This window comes from Engystomops pustulosus, chromosome 6, assembly GCF_040894005.1.
Source record: "Engystomops pustulosus chromosome 6, aEngPut4.maternal, whole genome shotgun sequence".
In the NCBI taxonomy this organism is placed as follows: domain Eukaryota; kingdom Metazoa; phylum Chordata; class Amphibia; order Anura; family Leptodactylidae; genus Engystomops; species Engystomops pustulosus.
The window spans coordinates 137,305,020-137,325,430 of record NC_092416.1 but is presented as its reverse complement, the minus strand read 5'-3'; the positions used below and the strand labels follow the sequence as shown (position 1 = coordinate 137,325,430).

General features: G+C 40.6%; 1 protein-coding gene across 1 annotated transcript in view; it reads right to left on the bottom strand.

Annotated features, from left to right (window-relative positions):
- NGFR (nerve growth factor receptor) overlaps positions 1–20,411 on the bottom strand; it is a 52,686-nt gene that overhangs the window by 19,178 nt on the left and 13,097 nt on the right. Inside the window, exon 2 of the mRNA XM_072111255.1 lies at positions 15,559–15,694. Coding sequence (XP_071967356.1) covers positions 15,559–15,694 — 136 coding nt within the window. The remainder of the gene's footprint in view (positions 1–15,558; positions 15,695–20,411) is intronic.

Genomic DNA, 20,411 nt, shown 5'->3' with positions numbered 1-20,411 from the left:
TTTATGGGTGAGAGGTGTGAGTCCTTGGTTGCAATGCAAAATCTATAACACTAACCCTACTCACTGAAACACACGGGCCCGGGTCTGACTACTACTTTTGCACCTCAATGCTGAACACTGGATGTAATTGTGCAATAAATTGTGCAACCCTAAAATCATAGGGCCCATGCCATACAATTAAAGAGTTTGCCTTTTAACCCATTATTATCACAAAGAAAATACCTGGTAAAGCTGAATTGTTTCTTGAACTTCCACATGAACGAGAGTTACACAAAGTGTATGAGAATAAGATGAGAATACTTGACAGAATTTTTGCTGCCTGATGGGGCCACAAGGGAGAGCTCTCTGCATACATATTTATAGGGCTGCCATGGAAGTGAGTAATAACAATAAAGTAACATATATTGCGTCAAACTCCCCCAAGTGGTTTGTAGTACATAGATTTCTGGACACCCCTGAGAAATCTAGAATTGAAGTATAAATGTCCTCATGTGAAATAATGTTATAAAATGGAAGCAGTGATGGCGATTAACATAAAAGCAGTGAGTGTGAAATTTACATCAGTCTGACCCGGCTACCTTTCGTGTTTTTCCATTCCTTCAATCTACTTTTATTTCAGTAGGGAAATACACAGCGCTCAGTACATACAAGAACTTGACTTGTGGTTTTATGGCCATGATCTCAGATGACATTCTAAAATTCAGTTTATTTTATCATTTTAACTTTGTAAACTCTGTGCACAGAGAACTACAGATATGTGTTGTGTATATTTGAATTGTTATGTTGTTGAATTGATAGGAAAATAGTTCACCGTAAACTGTATGAAGAAGAATACAAGAAGAATACCTTCGCCATGATTTAAACATAACGCTGACCCATATCACTGATGACGACACTTCGGGTATCAAGGGTGACCCTGTCCCTGACCCCAAATGAAGGCTGCTCCAGCCGAAACGAGCATCGGGGACAGCGTTACCCTCAATACTCAAAGTGTCATCATCAGTGATATGGGTCAGCGTTATGTTTAAATCATAGTGAAGGTATTCTTCTTGTATATGCACATACACCTTTTGTACCATTGTCCTTCATGATACTGCTCATTAGCCCATATCTAACTACAATTGTGTCTAATGCATTAAAAAAACAATATTGTGATTATTGTTTGTCTCTTTGAGTATTAGTGGGGTAACTTACTGTCTGCAATACTCCATCTGCTGTGTTTATGGTTTTATACAAAATAATGAATAAAGTATGATATATTAACACAAACGTCCCATGCTTTTAGTTTTCCCTCTTATGGGATACAATAGGTTGAGGTAAGCAGTTTTCTAGGGTTTCCCCAAGGCTAAAAACATTACATAAAATAAGAAAAAAGAGAAAAGAGGAAATGACAAGAGGAAGAGGGAAAGATAGGCAGTTGTTATGTTGTTACTCTACCTACAAGTAGGATAGTTCAAATGAATAATATAGGAGTAGTTGTTATGTTTAGCTCAAATATTTGTATTAGTGTCCAAAAACAGAGTAAGCCGATACTGTAACATATATTGTATACTGATACTGTATACCTATAAAAACTGTATTCTGCTAGATACTGTATCATAAATTGGGGCACTTTTACTTACCCGGTCCTGTGTTTGATCCCGCGGTGCGTTGTCCGACGGGGATTCGGGTCTGCCGCGATTCACCAAGATCCGACACTTCTGCAATGAGGTCCGCCGGAGTTCACCTTCTTCTTCCTGGTGCATGTGAGTGCTTTATCTTGCGACACAATTCCGTTTTTAAATTCCGCAGTTTGTCCGAATCCATCTTGTTGTGCGACGGCCACGGCCCACGATTTCTGTCGCATGCAAGCCGGCGCCGATGCGCCACAATCCGATTACGTGCACCAAAATCCCGGGGCAAAATGGAATTCATCACGAAACCTGACGAAAGTGCGGCGTTCGGACCCTTAGTAAATCTGTCCTAATGTGTACTGATGGAATCTTTATACTGCAACTTATATATACTCAAGTATAAGCTCACCCGAATATAAGCCAAGGCCCCTAATTTTACCACAAAAAACAGGGAAAACCTATTGACTCGAGTATAAGCCGAGGGTGGGAAATGCATTGGTTCCATCCAGTATATAGCTAGTAAGTCCCCTTCCCCCCTAGTATATAGTCATCCAGCCCCTGACCTCAGTATGTAGCCAGTCCCCTGCCCCAGTATGTAGCCAGCTCCCTGCCCAAGTATACAGCCAGCCCCTTGCCCAAGAATACAGCCAGACCCCTGCCCCAGTATACAGCCAGCCTTAGCCCCTATATATGTCCAGCCCCCTGTCCCTGTAAATAGACAGCCCCAGCCCCTACAGAAAGCCATCCCCTGCCCCGTAAATAGCAAGCCAGCATTCCCCCAATACAACCAACCCCATGCCCCTGTAAATATCCAGCCCCAGTTTGCCCAATCCAAAAAAAATTAAGTCAACACTCGCCTTTCTGACACCCACGCGGGTCTTCTCTTCTTCGGTCTAGCAGCGCCAGGTCCGTGTGACACTCCGGCACACAAGCAGTGACCTCAGAGTGTGTGCCGACCGGCATACACAATATTATGACAGCAGTGGCTGACATTATTGTATACACGTCCAGTGCGCATGGACCTGCCGCTGCCGACGGAAGAAGAGAAGACCTGCAGGGAGCATCAGAAAGGTGAGTGTTGACTTGATTTTTTTCTTGACTCCAGTACAAGCCGAGTTTGAGCTTTTCAGCATAATTTTTTGTGCTGAAAAACTTGGCTTTTACTGGAATTTATACGGTATTGCATAGTCACTGTTCTTTGCTTTCCAGATGTCAGTCCCAAAATAACCATCAAAACAATAAAACTCTGTAGAGCACTATTTTCTATTGTCTGCCTCTAAATAAAATATTGCACTTATGCTTTCCATGTAGGAATTCTATAAAGAAAGCTGTAATAAACTGGGGAAAGATGGGTGATGCGGGCTTCCTAATTGAATTATCTCATGGACTGAAGGTGACCCCAACCCTGTCCATACCTTTGTAGAGGAGGCGCAGTCCTATGCAACTCACATTTTCTGCTGTCTTGCGACAAGCATCCTTTGATATTGACAGTGGTCTGGCAAACACTGGTCCTAATTGTTGTCATTCACAATTTCTTCCCACAGTGAGCGAGAAATCAATTCAAGATGTTGTGAAATCTGGCACATGTGTTATGAGCAAACAAAGGAAAGTGATTTGTGTTGAGTATTTCATGTTTCCACATTTCCACCGCTCTCTAGGTACCAGTCTATTTCCACATTTAGACTCATTGGGGGACATATATCTTCATTTTGACAATTTTTTTTCTTTTTGCGCTTATTTCGATTTTTTGCAACTTTTTGGCAGCACTTCTGCATTGTTTTTGCACCTACCAAGGGACTATGGCCCTTTCACCTTGAGAAAGCACCATAGCCTCGTGAAACGGCCCCGTTGCCAATGCTTGCGTTTTAACCTCCCTGTATGCCCAGTACACAATTTCTACTGGAGTTGGTGAGTGGCGTTACGTTGATCTACTTGAATTGTTATTGTCTCTCTATATGACTGAGAAAAAGAAAACCCTTGACTGTGTGTATTTGTCCCGATCTGGAGTTCATTGTGTGTTGTGGAAAGGACATTGTCAGGGTGAGGATAGTGCCTGCCAGAGACCTCTCTCTTTTATTACCTATAGCACAGTGTGTGGAAGGTACATTGATGATGGGTAAAAGGTAATAGGAACTCTATGGGGCTCATTAAATAATGTTCGCACGCTGCACTTTGGTCAGACGTGGCTACATTCACAGGAACGTATGGGGGACGTATATATGGCTGATTTATATACAGCGTATATACGTCCCCCATACATTGCAATGGCCCCCCGGCACTGCCGTGTGGCCGCCGTGCTACGGTACGGCGGGCAACAAACTTTTTTGGGATTTGCTTGGACAGATATTTAACAAGTGTCTACCCTGGGATTGTGTTGCACGCAATAGTTTTTTGGCGCAGCCTTGTTGGCTTTCATGCAACAGAAATCGGAGGGCGGGCTGTCTGACGATCTGAGTGATTCAGACTGAGCGCAGGATTCAACTTTCAAATTGTGTCGCAAGACCAAGCCCTAACATGCACCACAAAATAAAAAGTGAACTCCTTCGGACCAGAGCGGGGATGCGACACTCGCAGGATATCGGGCGCACGATCTTAGTAAATCGCGGCACTGTGCATTATTCTGTGGACTCTGGGGACGGAATAAGTAAATTTGCCCCTACAACTCAATGAAGCCTAAGGTTGTCTTTGATTAGAGCAATAAAAATGTTCTAGCTCTGAAAGGGCATGACTGAAATGTGGCACCTGGCTCATAAAATTTTGGTAGATATGGAAAACTACAGAATAGCCAAAACACATAAGTTGTTATCTTTAAGAATTCAAGAAATACCTGCCCACTGTAGTATGGACTTCTTTAGGCTACATGCACACGTTCGCAGAGCTGCTCACCCCTCCCCTTTCCATAGCAAGCTGAGCATGCTGCTCTAGTACAGCTTCCTCTCTCATGTGCAAAGTGTACCAGATAAGCAAATAGGGGCTCACACTCTTAGAATCTGGTCTGTTATTAATATGTGACACAGATGCATCTTTTTCTTTTTGCTGCACTTTGCTTCATGCTGTTGTGACAAAATTGTGGTGTAGCTCAGTAATAAATTTGTTGCACTCTGATTCCTCCCATTTACGTGCACAGTTTTCTAAAGTGTCAAAAGTTCAATCGTAACACAATAGTGGTGCAAACACTTCATATATCTATGTGTAAGCTCCAAAGACACTTTCTCTGGTGCAAACTTAGACAAAAAATGGGCGCAGGCACAATGATATATCTGGGCCAATGTATCACTGCACAGTGTCCTTGTGCAATGTACGTCTAAGGTGGTCGCGAGCTCGCTGGCGTCTTTGCGGCTAGCTCATGGCTACCACGTGCGGGTGTCTGTATGGTGCCTTGTGATAAGTATGTTTCTATGTAGATATTCTATAAATAAAAAAATAAAAACCTAAGGCTACAATAGTGTCTTTCCCTAAAGAATAGGCGGCATTTATAATGGCCTGTACACCTGAAAACAAGTGCTGGGAATTGTGACTACTCCGTTCTTTGGATGGGGATGGTAAAGAGTCAAAACATGCAGTGGGCCGCACTGCACCTGCGTACTACATATAGCCTGTGCCAGATTGAAGAACACAGAAATGTTTAAGGCATTTGACTTGGTGATCCCTTTAAGTATGTCTGGGAAGACAATTCATCAAAGTGATCAAGTTCTTCTTCTATCTATGATAAACATGGAAGGATCCAATTATTAGACTGCACAATATTTCCCCTTGCCAAATACCCATAACTCTCTCTACACTCTGAGTTTTAAGCCTGAAATTCCCCTCTATATTATATGCATTTTCCAGATACTTGCTGCATGATGTTAACCACTATGATTACATTGAGTACCTAAACCCTAAAAGCTTGTGATGTTGCACCACTCATGTAGCTAGAAAGCTATTAAGTGAACATTAAGTCTATTTCTCTGCATTCAGGGAAGAGGGCACAAAAAGCGTGTTTGATACACGCAGACCATGGTCCCAACAGGACAGCAGGAATTACTACAGCATTTGACTCAATGTTCTGCTGGAGGCATAAATAATTGACTTTCATTGCATCCTTTGTATAGCTGGAGACAAGTGAATCATTTGTTTTAACAAGTTCTTCTAAGCACATCAATTCCCTTCTATGTAAAGATGCAATGGAAGCGGCACTGGCATTTACATGTATATTAAACACATGCCATGGGGCCCCCTAGAGGCAAGAATGGAATTGAGTCCTTAGGATTTCTTCATTGTCAGAAATTGAATTTTGTATTATTTCAGGGGAAACTGGAAAATTAGGTTTTAGCTAATGTACCTTCTCCCGGTATCCAAACTCTTTGATAACTAATCCTTCGCAGCCACCAAGAAATTTTGGAGAACATCTTCCTACATTTGAAGAATGCCCACTGCAAGACATCTCACTAACTCAAACTGTAGACGCAAGTACTGGTACATACCATACGGCCAATTCATTGAAGGGCTAGGAGGGTCCCATTCCTTGTCAGTGTATAATGCCGCATAACTCCCAAGATTTCCATATCCATTCTCAAGACATTTCTAAGCCCTGCCTTACATGGACCACTTAGAAAGCCAATTTCGGGGTGAGGTCTTCTGGAATTTGCATGGCAAATTTCCTATCCTCTCTGTATGCCACTTTATAGATTGTCTATCCAGGTTGTGTAATGCTGGACTTTTACACTGATGCATAGTATAGTAGTAGTAATAATTGTATAGCATAGTAGTAGGGCTGTTAAGACCCTAGCAAGAGATGTGGCTGAGCACTCTTGTAAAGGTTTGGGGAGAAGGGAAGGCATAAATGTGCTTATTATACCAACTGAATAGTTTTGTGTGTTTGAACAGTGTTCCCCTGAAGCTTAATAATAATAATAATTAATAATAATAATTCTTTATTTTGTATAGCCTACAGATTATGCAGCGCTGCACAGATTTTGCCAAATCGGTCCCTGTCCCCATGGAGCTCCCTATCTAATCAACCTACCTGTATGGTTTTGGAGTGTAGGAGGAAATTGGAGGACCCAGAGGAAACCCACTCAAACACGGAGAGAACATATAAACTCTTTGCAGATGTTGACCATAACGCCTTATAACATAACAGAAAACAATACAGGCTGGGGTAAACCATCCCATCAGCTAAAGGGAACCTAAGGACACATCTAGTGTATGATTTCCTCCGTGTATAAGCTGAATGTACAATAAAAGTAAAATGTCAACACATCCTTATCCCAATGTCTGGCACTATACCGGGAGGAAAACCCAAAGTGACTCCTTAACCATATTATAATTTACTTATGGCATTTCTCATAGCTGAGCAGTAGGCGCCCAGAAGCGCCTTGTTTCCAGAAGAGATCCGGAATTCACCAGCTCAGTATATCAGGAGATATTAAATAATTATATTCAGAGAATAGATTAAATAATTCAATTAAGAAGGCACCACTGTTTTACATCATGTAATAATTATAGTACTGCATGTACGGTAAATTTTAAGTGGACCTGACAGCTGCCTGCCTCAGTAAGAACTTGTTATGTCTTTTATATTACATCGGAAGATCTTTCCCCATTATGTAGTTTCTGTTATTCCTGTTGGAAATATATGGATAACTTGACAACTGGGTGTTAATGATGCCCATGTGACTAGGGTGCATCCTTATTGGTGTATCTGGCAGGACAAAGGCGGGGGGGGGGAGGCCACTATCATAAGTTGTATGATATATATCACCCATAAAGTCTAAATTTCTCCCAATCCATGTTTGTTTTGTGACTTAAATATTCATTAAATTATCCAATGTAAGCATTTAAGTAGTTGAAAAAAATTTAGGCCCTTGAACCATTATGTCCACACACAAAGAAAATTAAGTTAAAATTTGTCGAGTCATAAAAAGAAACCTGCCAACAGGTTTTTCTCCACTAAACTACTAGACCCCTCAGGTTGTGTATGAAATGTCATTTCTAGAATTCCATCTTTTATGTGAGAGGTGTTAAAGCGCATCTACATGAAGGACTGTATGCAAATGAGCCTGAGGGGCTCCAGGTGTTAATGCAGCCTGGAGCCACTCAGGCTTATTTGCATACAATCTTTCATCCTGGTGGTAGATGTCCTTTAAGTTTATTGGTTGCAGGCGTAGTGACACAAATCTACCATTTGCTTTTATGCATTATGAACCAAATATATCTTGTTTAATCCCTAATTATGCACTGCTTCAGAGACCACTGTATTCATTGTGTTGTCCCTGACAGGCAGAAGCAATCAATCGCTGCACCATCCCCCAGCTGCTGTCTATGAATCATCCAGCTCAGGTTGATTAGTCCTATCTGGACACTTCAGGCAGCTCCTGTGTATGTGGAATTAATGTGTTTATGTATGGCAGTCAGTCTGCACCCAGCTTTCCCAAGGTCCTGAATTTCATAATTGTTTTTTGAGTAAAACCACTTGGATCAGGACTTAAACAAGATATGTAACTGCATCAGTGTAGCTTACGTATTCTCAAAGTATGTTTGGTTCATGCATAAAAACAAATGGTAGATTTGCTTTAAGAATCCAATATTTTTGGTAATCTAGTACCTAGAAACATGCAACTGGTGTCATATTAAAGATAAGAATCTCATCTTGGCTCTCATAGGGCTTGTGGTTCTGTTAGCTATGGAACTGGAAATATAAGTAGGAACTGGATCTTTATCTGCAGATTGTATTTTTTTACCATGTCTTTAGCTGGCCTGTATCTCTGATTCTGTAGCTCACTCAATGCAATAGTGTGATGTGATCTGCAAGATGAGATTCTTATCTTTAATATGACACCAAAAGCATATTTCTAAGTACTAGAGAATGAGATAAAGGGGCTTCTGAACTGGCCCTCCCACTGCAACTATGAAACTTGACTCATCTCATGTGAAAATGAGGTGAGAAGAGTCATATTTACCTTACCTTACCTTTACTTTTTCATATAAAAGAGGGAATTCTAGAAACAATATTTCATACCCTACCTGAGGGCGCTAGTATTTTAGTGGGGTAAAACCTGGTAACAGGTTCTCTTTAAATCTGTTTCAGGCCTGGCCACTAAAAGGAATCAGTCATAAGGATGTAAGCCCCTATACCACAACCAAACTGTTGTCCTGGATGTTAACAGGTTTCTAATGATACTCTTCTATATGCAGAAGATATGGGAGATACAGAACACCTCACTTCACTGCATATGCAGATGACACCAGAGGCTTCTGGGCATGTCATGCCATACCCCATAGCCAGCCAATGGGGCATTAGTCAAGGCAGAAGGGGAACCAGCCAGCATGTCTTTTCACAACACAACGCTTTTCCCACATAATAGAAGAGCATAGTTCTGAATCTGTTACATTTTAGGATAACAGTTGTCATTTTAGGGTCTAAATCCTCATATCCTAAGCATTTACACTGCCACCTGCCAGTGAGGCAACCGCTACCAAAGGAATAAACGCGGGGTACAATTGTGTCTTCCACCCGAAGTCTATTCACTTTACATGGGAAGCCATGCCCAATGAAATCTAATATTTATGGGCGTTTAGAGTCTGATAATTTTACTTAAGGGAAATCTACCATTTGATTAATTTTGAAGCAAACATACCTTGAGAATGCTCTAGCTACACTGATGCAGGATCATATCTTGGTTAATCCCTGAGTTAAGTGGCTTTACAGAAAAAACAATTATAACATGCAGGACCTTGGCCAAGCTGGATTGCGTGATTGCACAACTTACACAGAGCTTGTATTACACACGGTGCTTAGTTTAGACAGGACTAATCAACCTGAGCTGGATCACTCATACACAGCAGCTGGGGGATGGTGCAGTAATTGATTATTAGGGATTACAGCATCCTCTCGTACAGTGAATAACTAATCTGCTAGGAAAAGGCTGAACCAGCTATAGAAGCGAGACAGCTTCATTATTATCATTTTATAATTGTTTTATCAGCAAAACCACTCATCACAGGGATTAACCAAGATATGACCCTGCATCAGTGTAGCTACAGCATTCTCAATGTATGTTTGCTTCATAATGCATCAAATCAAATGGTAATAATAATAATAATAATAATAATTCTTTATTTATATAGCGCACACAGATTACGCAGCGCTGCACAAGCATGTCAAATTGGTCCCTGTCCCCATGGGGCTCACAATCTAAACAACCTAACAGTATGTTTTGAAGTGTGGGAGGAAACCGGAGTACCCGGAGGAAACCCACGCAAACACGGAGAGAACATACAAACTCTTTGCAGATGTTGACCTGGGTGGGATTCGAACCCAGGACCCCAGTGCTGCAAAGCAGATGTGCTACTCACTCAGCCACCGTGCCGCCCATTTCCTTTAGCTATGGCGTCTTGTGTTAACTTCTAGTTATGTCTCTGCATGGAAGGCAACAATGTGCGGCAGTGGAGCTGAACGTGACAGCTCAGCCGCCCAGTCAGCAGGTGTTTTCTATTAACATGACAGGTTTTTCACTGGTGTTTGTAATTCACATACCTTTGTACAGTCCTAACTTCAAGCCTGTCACTAGTAATTCTAGATTTATGCAGCTCGGTCCTTTTATAAATTGTTACAAATCTGTAAAACTCTAGTAAAACCCAATCTTTAAGAAACAATGTAAACTTTTATATTAAAATGCTGAGAATGGCTGCAGTGTCATAGACAAGTACTTGGAATCTATTGCTGTAACTGGAGGAGTTGTAGGGGGTACAGTTTTATCTTGGAGCCTAATGGGGTTTAAAAGGTCCCTCTTCCACATATGAGAAGACAAGTAAGTGCCTTTGGACCTGTTAGCGGAGAACAAGCTGGGCTCTTCATTATATTATTAGGATTTTCCAACCAGGACATAAGAGCACTGTGTTTTTCTCCTCCCTATCTATGATCAATTCTCAACCAAGGTTCTTGTTACATGAAAATACAAAATACAATCAGAGGTGGGAGTGAAAAATAGATGATGTACACATGGAAATAATGGAATTTAAAGAAAATCTACCATCAATGTCAAGAGAGATAAACCAAGGACACTTACTTACCCATAGATCCAGGTACAGTAACTGTGATAATCTTCTCATACAGGCAGTCCCTGGGTTATGTACAAGATAAGTTCTGTAGATTTGTTCTTAAGTTGAATTTGTATGTAAGTCAGAACTGTATACTTTATAATTGTAACCCCAACCAAATTTCTTTTTGGTCTCTGTGACAATTCGGAACTGTATATTTTATCATTGTAATCCCAGCCAGAACTTTTTTGGTCTGTGTAACAATTGGATTTTAAAAATGTTGGATTGTTATAAGAACCAGGATTAACAAAGCTTAAGTGCAGACACCCTTAATAACTGTTATAGTTGTTTATTGTAGCCTAATGCTAAAGTACAATAAATTACCAATATCTTGAGGGCTTTTTGTAACTAGAGGTCGTCTGTAAGTCGGGTGTTCTTAAGTAGAGGACCGCTCATTGTAAAAACCTTTGAATCTGCAGCGCTGAAGGCTCAGGTAATGGCCCTTCCAGTTCATTGCATAATTTTTAAAGTTGATTTTAGAAGGAAAGAGTTCATGGATAACACATATATGAAGATTACCACATTTACTGTACCTGTCCCCATGGTTTATCATGCTTAATTTTGATGGTAGATTCCCGTTTAAAGCAAGGCTTAAAAAATGACTGGCCTTTGATACAGACCAGTCCAGCATTATACCTGCCAGGTGGCAACTAGAGATGAGTGAATACATTAAGATTCAAATAGTAGTAAAGCTCAATTGCTCACTGTGCAGTGCTTATTAAGATTCAATTTGTTTCAAAAGTTTGTGTCCCAAACTATGTTGCTCTGATTGTTTTGGAAATTTGTATATTACCCCATTTGGTCCTCTAAAACACAATTTTTTCTTTTAGATTTAAAGTTAGCATTAGGGTTAGAATTAGCTCTAATTCTAACCCAAACCTTAACTCCAATGAAAAAAAAAAAAATTAAAATGAGCTCATCTTTAGCGGCAATCTAGCGCTAATGGATGTCAAAAAGGACAGCAAACCAAACCTTTGCACAGGATACAGTCTGCCTATCATACATGTGCAGGAGATTTATTGTAAACTGTAGAAACTAGGTGCCACCCTTCATACATGTTTAACTATTTACTGTACACATCAGTTCACACAAATATTACTGCTTCTGCTTTTGACTAGCATTTAGCCGTCAACTAAATCTCTTCATTTACAGCTTGGGTAATGACTAAGTAAACCTCAATATTCCATTACATTTCAATTAAGGGTTTGATGAGATCCCCTTAAGGATTGAAATCCCATTTGAGGAGGAGCAATGTGAGCATCTCCAGACTCTGCACGGGGAGAGTCTGTGTATGTAGTGTTTATAGTTTAATACTTTGTGTTTCACTGGTATTAGAGTAATTTGCATCGTTAACTTATCCCATTAAAACTCTTCTGTTTAATGGCTTGTGAGTCAGGAGAGGGAAGATCTTGGACTCAGGCCTATAGAAAGATTATCCTACTGTTCTCCGTCTTCTTGCCTTAACTGGAAAAATCTGGGGTGGTGGCTGCCCCATTAACAATAGGGATTATGACAGCCAGGAAGGTGTAAAACAAACTTCAAAGTCATACGTAGCCGTCTCTAGCACTGTTATGGCTGTGATTGGTATTATGGTTTCTATGGTAATTTGATTGGCACCATTAGTTAGAAAGATATGTATGCATTACGTATCGACAGCTTTTTAAGAAAAATCTGGTTAAAGGGATTTTCTCACCAACAAAAGTTAGGTCCTATCCATGTGAGACCCCCACAGATCGCGATAATGAGTGGTCCGATGAGGTCACACGTACCTCCTTTGGACCCCTCGTCGCTCCGTCAGAGTAATGGAGCAGACGTCTGAGCATGACCGCTCTGCTCCATTAATCTCTATGGAGCTGACGGAGGTCGGTGAGTGTGGCGCTCGGCAATGACGGAGGTACTGAGACCCCCACTAATCAGCAAGTCAGGCCTAACTGGATAGTTCCTAACATTTGTTCGAAAACCCCTTTAAAGGTTGCCTTGGCACTAAAATGTACCAAATCAGAATAGCGGAAATAGATGCTCCTCCCAGAAAAACAAACACTTCCTATTTTCCTATTAACTCCGAAAATACCAGGTCCTGAACAGAACTTTAACATTTCTTTGTCAAGTGAATGAAAAGAAACCAGCGGAGTGACTTTTCCCATTTGTTGCTATTGAATGAGGATCAAGGTTAAGTAAGTAACCTGCCTTAAGTTGTAATTTGGGATGAATCATATTGGTGGCCTAAGGGTACAAGGTTTTCTGTAGTCTACAAATGTTAAGTGGTATAATCTTTCCAAAAAGGTGGCAGACGACTATTGGAAGCTGCTGCATTTATTTCAAGAGCTTCTGGAGTGCACAGAATTTGCACAGGTTTTGATGGTAATACTCAATTTTAGTTTAGTTTTTAAAATCTTATTATTATTTTTTTTTTCAATATAAACCTATGTATACATTTGTATAACAATACTACAAAGGTGTTCACATACCATCAATGCATGTAATAATAACACAGCATATAGTAAGAATTTGATCAGCAGATCAGCAATGTACAAACAATGGGGGTCATTTACTAAGGGCCCGTTTCACGTTTTCCCGATGTGTTACCCGAATATTTCCGATTTGCGGTGATTTCCTCTGAATTGCCCCGGGATTTTGGCGCACGAGATCGGATTGTGGCGCATCGGTGCTGGCATGCACGCGACGGAAATCGGGGGGCGTGGCCAAACGAAAACCCGACGGATTCGGAAAAAACGCCGCATTGAAAAAAAAAAATCTGTTGCAGAGCTTGCACTTGGCTTCTCTCAGCCCGGCTCGGTGTACTCCAGTGCGGTCCAATGCTTTTCAGCAGAGGAACTACCTTAATGAATCCCGACCGGACCCGAATCCAGTGCAGTGAAGGCGCCACTGGATCGCGAATGGACCGGGTAAGTAAATCTGCCCCAATATGTCTTAATGTTACCAAGAATCAGAGAAAGTCTTATCATTAGCACCTATAGACCTAAGGAAAAGATGAATGGAGGGCAGCGGGAGAGTAATACAGGAATGTACAATAGGTCATCAAAAATGCTAGTAGAGCCATTTATTGAGGGTCTAAAAGCCTCGGGTAGAACAATGTAGAGGAGACCAGGAGTGATTTCAGTTGGTGAGTGAAGTTGTGAATGATGAAGGAGTAGGACAAATATCTTTTGCATGTAGCACTGCTTAAAAATTTTAACCATGGGTCCCCATATGTTTATTTGCAATTGTGGAAAACCCCTTTAAGATGCAATATATACTGTGAAGCTTATGGACAGTTATAATGCTATTTTTGCATACACAAAAAGGACCTTTTTGGATGGGGCCATTTGAACCTAGCAATGTAGGGGCCCTCTGTTTCCAAACAACAGTGGAAAGACCTTGAAGAAACCCATCATCTGATTGTACCTTAGTCCTTCATGATTTAGAGACATTGGGGGTCATTTACAAAGGGCCCGATTCGCATTTTCCCAACGTGTTACCCGGTTTTTTGGTGCATGCAATCAATCGGCGTCGGCATGCACGCGACGGAAATCGGGGGGCGTGGTCGAATGGAAACCCGACGGATTCACATTTAAAAAAAAAAAAGTGTCGCTGGGCACGCGCTTACCTTCACCAAGTATAGGATTGTAAACTCCGGTGGGCCTTGGCGGACTTCAGCGCAGCAGCGACACCTGGTGGACGTCGGAGGAACTACCTTAGTGAATCGCCGGAAGACCCGAATCTACAGCAGAGAACGCACCGCTGGATCATGAATGGACGTGGTAAGTAAATCTGCCCGAATGTTATAATTGTATTAAGTAAAGCTCAGCCAGGTCTTCCTAATTGCACTGAGGGGACTTGAACCCCAGATGTATTACATGAAAGAGAGCAATGTGAAACATCAGCACACAGTGGCACATCCATGCCCAGTCTAAGCTAAATTAGATGTAACTCCTTCTGGAGATGATACCTTTAGTACAAATGAAACTATTTTAAACGGTAAACTCATACCCACAACCACCATTAGAGGGAGCTTAAGAGCACACTGCATACAATTCTATGTTTTAGTTGAATGCACAAAGAGTATGCAGTTACATCCTAGACTCCCTTTACCAATGTCTGCAGTCAGACTAGAGCTTGTTAATTTATTATTTAGTTATTATAGAAGACAATTATCAGAAAAACAAGCTCTCATTACTATAAATATATATTAATACAATTATCAGCACTGGACACTGGACCTAAAAACAACAGGAAGATAAAAGATGAACAATCCCTGTAATCCCATAATATATTGTTGTACAATGTGTATGTGTAATAGAATGTGAACCTAATGCAGCACAATATCTCTGTGACACTTAATTCCTTACTTTGCTTTAATATCATCATATTTGTTTGAAAATTGAAATGTCCCTATAATCGGATCATTGTCCACTCGCTGTAAGAGTGAACTCGATCCTACATGTATCTGTTCTCTCATTGCACTCATTAGGAGAATATTAGAGACAATGCCATGTCTGCTAGAGTGAATATTATCTCCCTTCTTTCCAAGGTTAGCGTCAAGGACACAGCAGAAGAAGGCAGGGTGCCATTGATTTTGAAGTAATGAGGTTTATATTATGGCAGATGGAATCCAGATTTTGATTTGAAGGACATAAAGAGAGGCCCTCTAAGGGGGGCAGAGCATTGCCCGGGTCTGGGGCGCAGCTGCCGAGTTAACCCCTTTAATTCAACAGGGCAGCGGAGGTATCATATAAAGGGATATGTAAAGTCATACAAATCCGGGCAGTTCCATATAGTTCAGAAGAATAGGCATTTAGTGATGTGGTACATTAATAATGTATCAAGTGTATATATAGTGCATTTAGTCTGATCTACTTACTGTCAAGACAGGGTTCACAGACAGTCTGATTCACCCCACATTCTTGTACGACGCCCTCTCCAGATCCACAGGCTTTACAGCATTCTCCACTCTTGGTGTACTGTCCTGTAGGGCAGTCTTCAGCACCCACCAACAACTACAGATGCACAAGACAATAGTTAGTTTTAAATATAATAATTATTCCTTTATTTATAGAGCGCACACAGATTACGCAGCGCTGCATAGAACTTGCCAAATCAAAATTTTTCTAAAATCTACTTATCTATCCATCTTTCTATTAATCTTTACTTCAATCCATTTGTCTATCTATCTATCTATCTATCTATCTATCTATCTATCTATCATCCATTTATCTATCTTTCAAATATCTCATACATATATATCCACTTTTGATATTCTTAATTATGACATTGCAGTCGCTTAAAAGAACGTTCCAGTCAAAGCTAATTGAATAATACATGGTGCAGGGTCTGAAGGGAGGAGCATGACTCGTTGTCATTTCTAGGACCTTGCTAGAACCTAGAGTTACGCTCCTTCCTTCAGGACATGCACATTAAATGAACCAGCTGTAACTGGAGTTACTGAGGGTTCAAGAAAAAATTTCCAGATTAATCAAAAACCAAGAATCATTTATTACTACACAAATGTGCTGCATTTTTGATTATATTTTGATTATATGTGGCAGTATTACAGCAGCTGTTTGCAGGGTATTATTAAGGACTGTATCATATGACGGCATAATATGGGCTGTAGCCATAGGGAGTATTATCTTGGAATTGTGGTATTATATGGGCTACATTTAGAACAGCTATCTTAAAGTGACTAGTGGTACCCCACTTCTTGTCCAGACCACCAGCTGTATCGTTGTCATATTGTATAGACCTATATAAGTCTTAGGTTGGGCAACTGTATCCTTCACCAAATAAACTCTTAATAACAATGTTAAAGGAAACATTTGTTCAAATAAAATCCTCCATGAAACTGCATTACAAGGGAAGATGTCTTGTACCCCCATCTTGTCAACACCTCCCTCCAATGGGAAATATTCCACAGCTGGGAAAAGAATTCCAGGACTTCAAACACCTTGGAGCTTGTCCAACATTAGTGGAACATGGGAGCAAAAACAGAAGGTTCTCACTTTGACCCACCATGAGTCCTTTGCGGCTAGGAGCAGAGCTGTTGTTTCCTATTTGTGGGCAAGCATTGAGCATTTGGCTATAAGTAAAAGGGCTGATTCCATAGTGTTTGATCAATTCCAAAAGTCTTTTTTTTTGTCTTGGTTAAGACAAAAGTTGATAGTTTAGGTCGTACTTGGTATTGCAATTCAGCCACATTATTCTCCTCAAGGGAGATGAAACAACCTAAAGATAGGTGTGAGCCATTAACTTTTTCCCTTTCATAATAGAAACATGACATATATATCTATAATAAAGCACTATAAAAACATAGAAAGAAAGATGAACTGGCATCAGAATCACAGCAAGAGGCAGAGCGCTGTCCTTCTAATTAGTAGGAGTGTTTTCCAGTCAGTGAGCCGACTTCTAATGACCGAATTCCTAATAAACTCGACCAATTTGCCATGAGACACAGGACAGCTTTCCAATAATCAAGCTGCTCCTTTTTCCCACACTCAGCATAGTAATAAATATACGCAAATGATTTTATAGCACAGTGGTTTCCAATATCCTTACCCCCCACCCCCACCCAACCAGCCATGTCTTAATAACATCCTTACACAGATGGCTGAGCCCTAAGTGCAGGTAGATATGTCACTGACCACCTGTGGCCACAAAAGCCATGATGCTTGATGGGTCAAAATGAGACATTGTAATTAAGAGTAGATTTTGCATTGGGGATCATGAGCTTAAAGTTTCACCTCTCATTAAACATACTTTACGTGAAAGCAACATCATACTTGGCAACAGTCCAGAGTTAGTCAAATTGTTAAACATTGAAGTAACATTTTCAGAAAATACAGGTTGCCCCAGCACAAAAAGGGTTGGGATTTCTTCGAACCCTCTCGACAAGTTGATGTTAAAGGGCAAAATTTAGCAATTCTGAATGAGATGAAGGGTGGAAGCTTCTACCAGACAAATCTACCAGAGAATCAAAGCATTGGCGAAAGTGAAATCCTTTGAGATACTTCTGACTTTCAACATTTGCAGTCGAGTGAGAGATGAGGGCCTTCATACACATTGAATGGCAAGCCAACCCTAGACAACAACCCCTATCCATAATGAAGGGATTAAGAATGTGAGCATTGAGGTCCCACCAGCTGAATGAAGTGACATTTAGAGCTTGCGTCCTGCTGCGCCATTTATACAATTAGGGTACTAGAAATTGATACAGAAATTGAGTACAGAACGTAGCTATTTCCCACACCATAGATAATGAATAAGAGTGCCATAAATAGCCAACCTGAGAACGGGACCCCTATTTTTGTTAACCGTAGGGGTCCATTCTTGTGAATGGTGGGGATCCCAGCAGTCAGACCTGCACAGATCAGATTTCCTGAGGATAAGGGATAGCGATAATACTTGGTACACCACTTTTAAGGCTAGCCTTGTTGGATTCTATTGTCTTTAAAACCTTTGTCCCACCTAAGAATTTTCTCATGGACCTGTCTGATTGTACAGGATCTATCTACTAAATCCTTCATAGGTTTCCGTTCTCTTGGAGTAAGATATAAGATTTTTTCCTGGCATCCTCCCAGCAGCAGAGGACTAGTCTTAGCCACAGTAACACATGCTGAGGCTTATAGTTCTTAGTGGCCCCATTGTTACCTTACAGTGCTACTTGAGCTTATGACAGCTGCTTGCCTCCAACTGCATAAAAACAGCAAGATAACAGTATTTATATGGAGACAATAAAGAAATATTTATCTCAATGCACAGTATATATATATATATATACAGTAAAAACAGAGTCAAAACAAAAAAATTGTATTTCATCAAGGCTATCTGGACCGTATTAACTAGATGGATGCAGAGAAGTCCAAATTTCACTTATGCCCTTAATTTCTTGTGGTTACACCAACCACATGGGCTTTAGTGCTGTTGGCTGTTCCTACTATTCTGCTGCTTTACACTGTGACTTCACAATTCCTTAATTGTAAAGTGCGTTATTTTTGTTATAATAAATGATAGGTATCACGTATCAGTACAGTCTCACCGCACGCTCTGTTTAAAGAAGGGATCAAGGACTGGTGCACTGTTTACATTCCCCCCAAACACGGGGACTATTTCATTACTCTTAAATTCTTAGCACTTTCTTTACTGGGAAAATGAGCTCTTCCGCAAATAAACAACATCATTAGATCTCGCTGAGTTAACTTTTATGTGGTTTTTTTTATATGAGTATCGTTTATAAGTTACAAGAGCTATTAAAATAAAGAGTATTTTCACCCAAAAATATAAAAATGTATAAGTATAGAGACTTGGTTTTGTCCACTGTATCTGTCTTAGATGATGGGTCTCCAACAACCAACATGGGAACCTTAATGTTGTCACAATGGATGTCACAGTCCACAGACTTACAAATAGCACATTTCTTCATTAAACAGTCATTAACGTTTCAACAAATTTTGCATAAATCAGTAGTGCAAGCAAATATAGGCCATTTTCTATCTTATCAGTGCATAGTGCTTCTTTCGGCACTCACTCTGGCTCTTTTCATCCTCCATCATTCAATCCCAATTAGCCAGGGATGAAACTAGCAGAGGCTGGGCCCCATAGCAGACTTCTGAATGGGGCCCCCCTTAATCCCAGCAAAAAATCTACATACCTGTACACTTACAATGTTCATACAATCACACACATTTATATACTTATACACACATTTATATACACACACAAATACAGTTCTAAACACATTTATACGTGATCATTTACTTGTCCTGTCGTGATCCCCGATCCAGACGGTCTGACGAAGATGAAGTCCAGCGTGATTCACCAAGATCGTGTGCCCGAGATCCTGCATGTGTCGCTTCCCCGCTGAGCTCCACCGGAGTTCATCTTCTTCCCTGTGTATGTGAGTGCATGTCTTGCGACACAATTTGAGATGTTACATCTGGTGCATTGTCCGAATCCGTTGGATCATCCGACGGCCCGCTTCCTGATTCGTGTTGCGTGAAAGCCGGTGCTGATGCGCTCAATCTGATTGCGTGTGCTAAAAACGCGCCGCAAAACGGAAAAATTCCATTTTCCGTGCCCCATTCTGTCATTGTCAGTGTTTGTAATGATGTTGAGCCCATCACTGAACAAAATGAGACCTTGGTGGGGAAATCCAGCAGTTCGGATGCTGAGGGCAAAAGATGTCTGACTATATGAACTAATCTGACCTTGGCCTTATAGTTTGATATGCAAATAAAAAAATAGTTAAATAGAATAAGACTTCTGCAAAAAAAGATACAAAAGTTTTCTAAGCCCTTCCTCTAAATTTGTACATTCCAATCTCTCTTGTGCAGAATCGGCACACTTCTAACACTATAATAACAGCCTATAAACAAATAACAGTAATACATGTAATAAAGGCCATCCAGATGTGCCCTGTGGGCTCCCATTAAAGCTAAAATTATATTAATATAGTTAGGGAAGTGTTAGTGCTTAAATAAGGCAACAGATGGACTTAGGTTTATGATTCCCAGTGGTCCCAGTGGTCCATTGTGTATTGCTTATTCTTAGACCCAAGAGCTTACTGATTATGTGAAACAGCCATATATACCATACGGATGTACTCAGCTCATCTGTAGAGTATTTCAAAATCTATGATGTCAACCTCGGCTTCAAGGGCATGTCTTTGTATGGATCAATCTTTGACTGGATACTTGAAAACATCAATAATTTTCCTGTCTT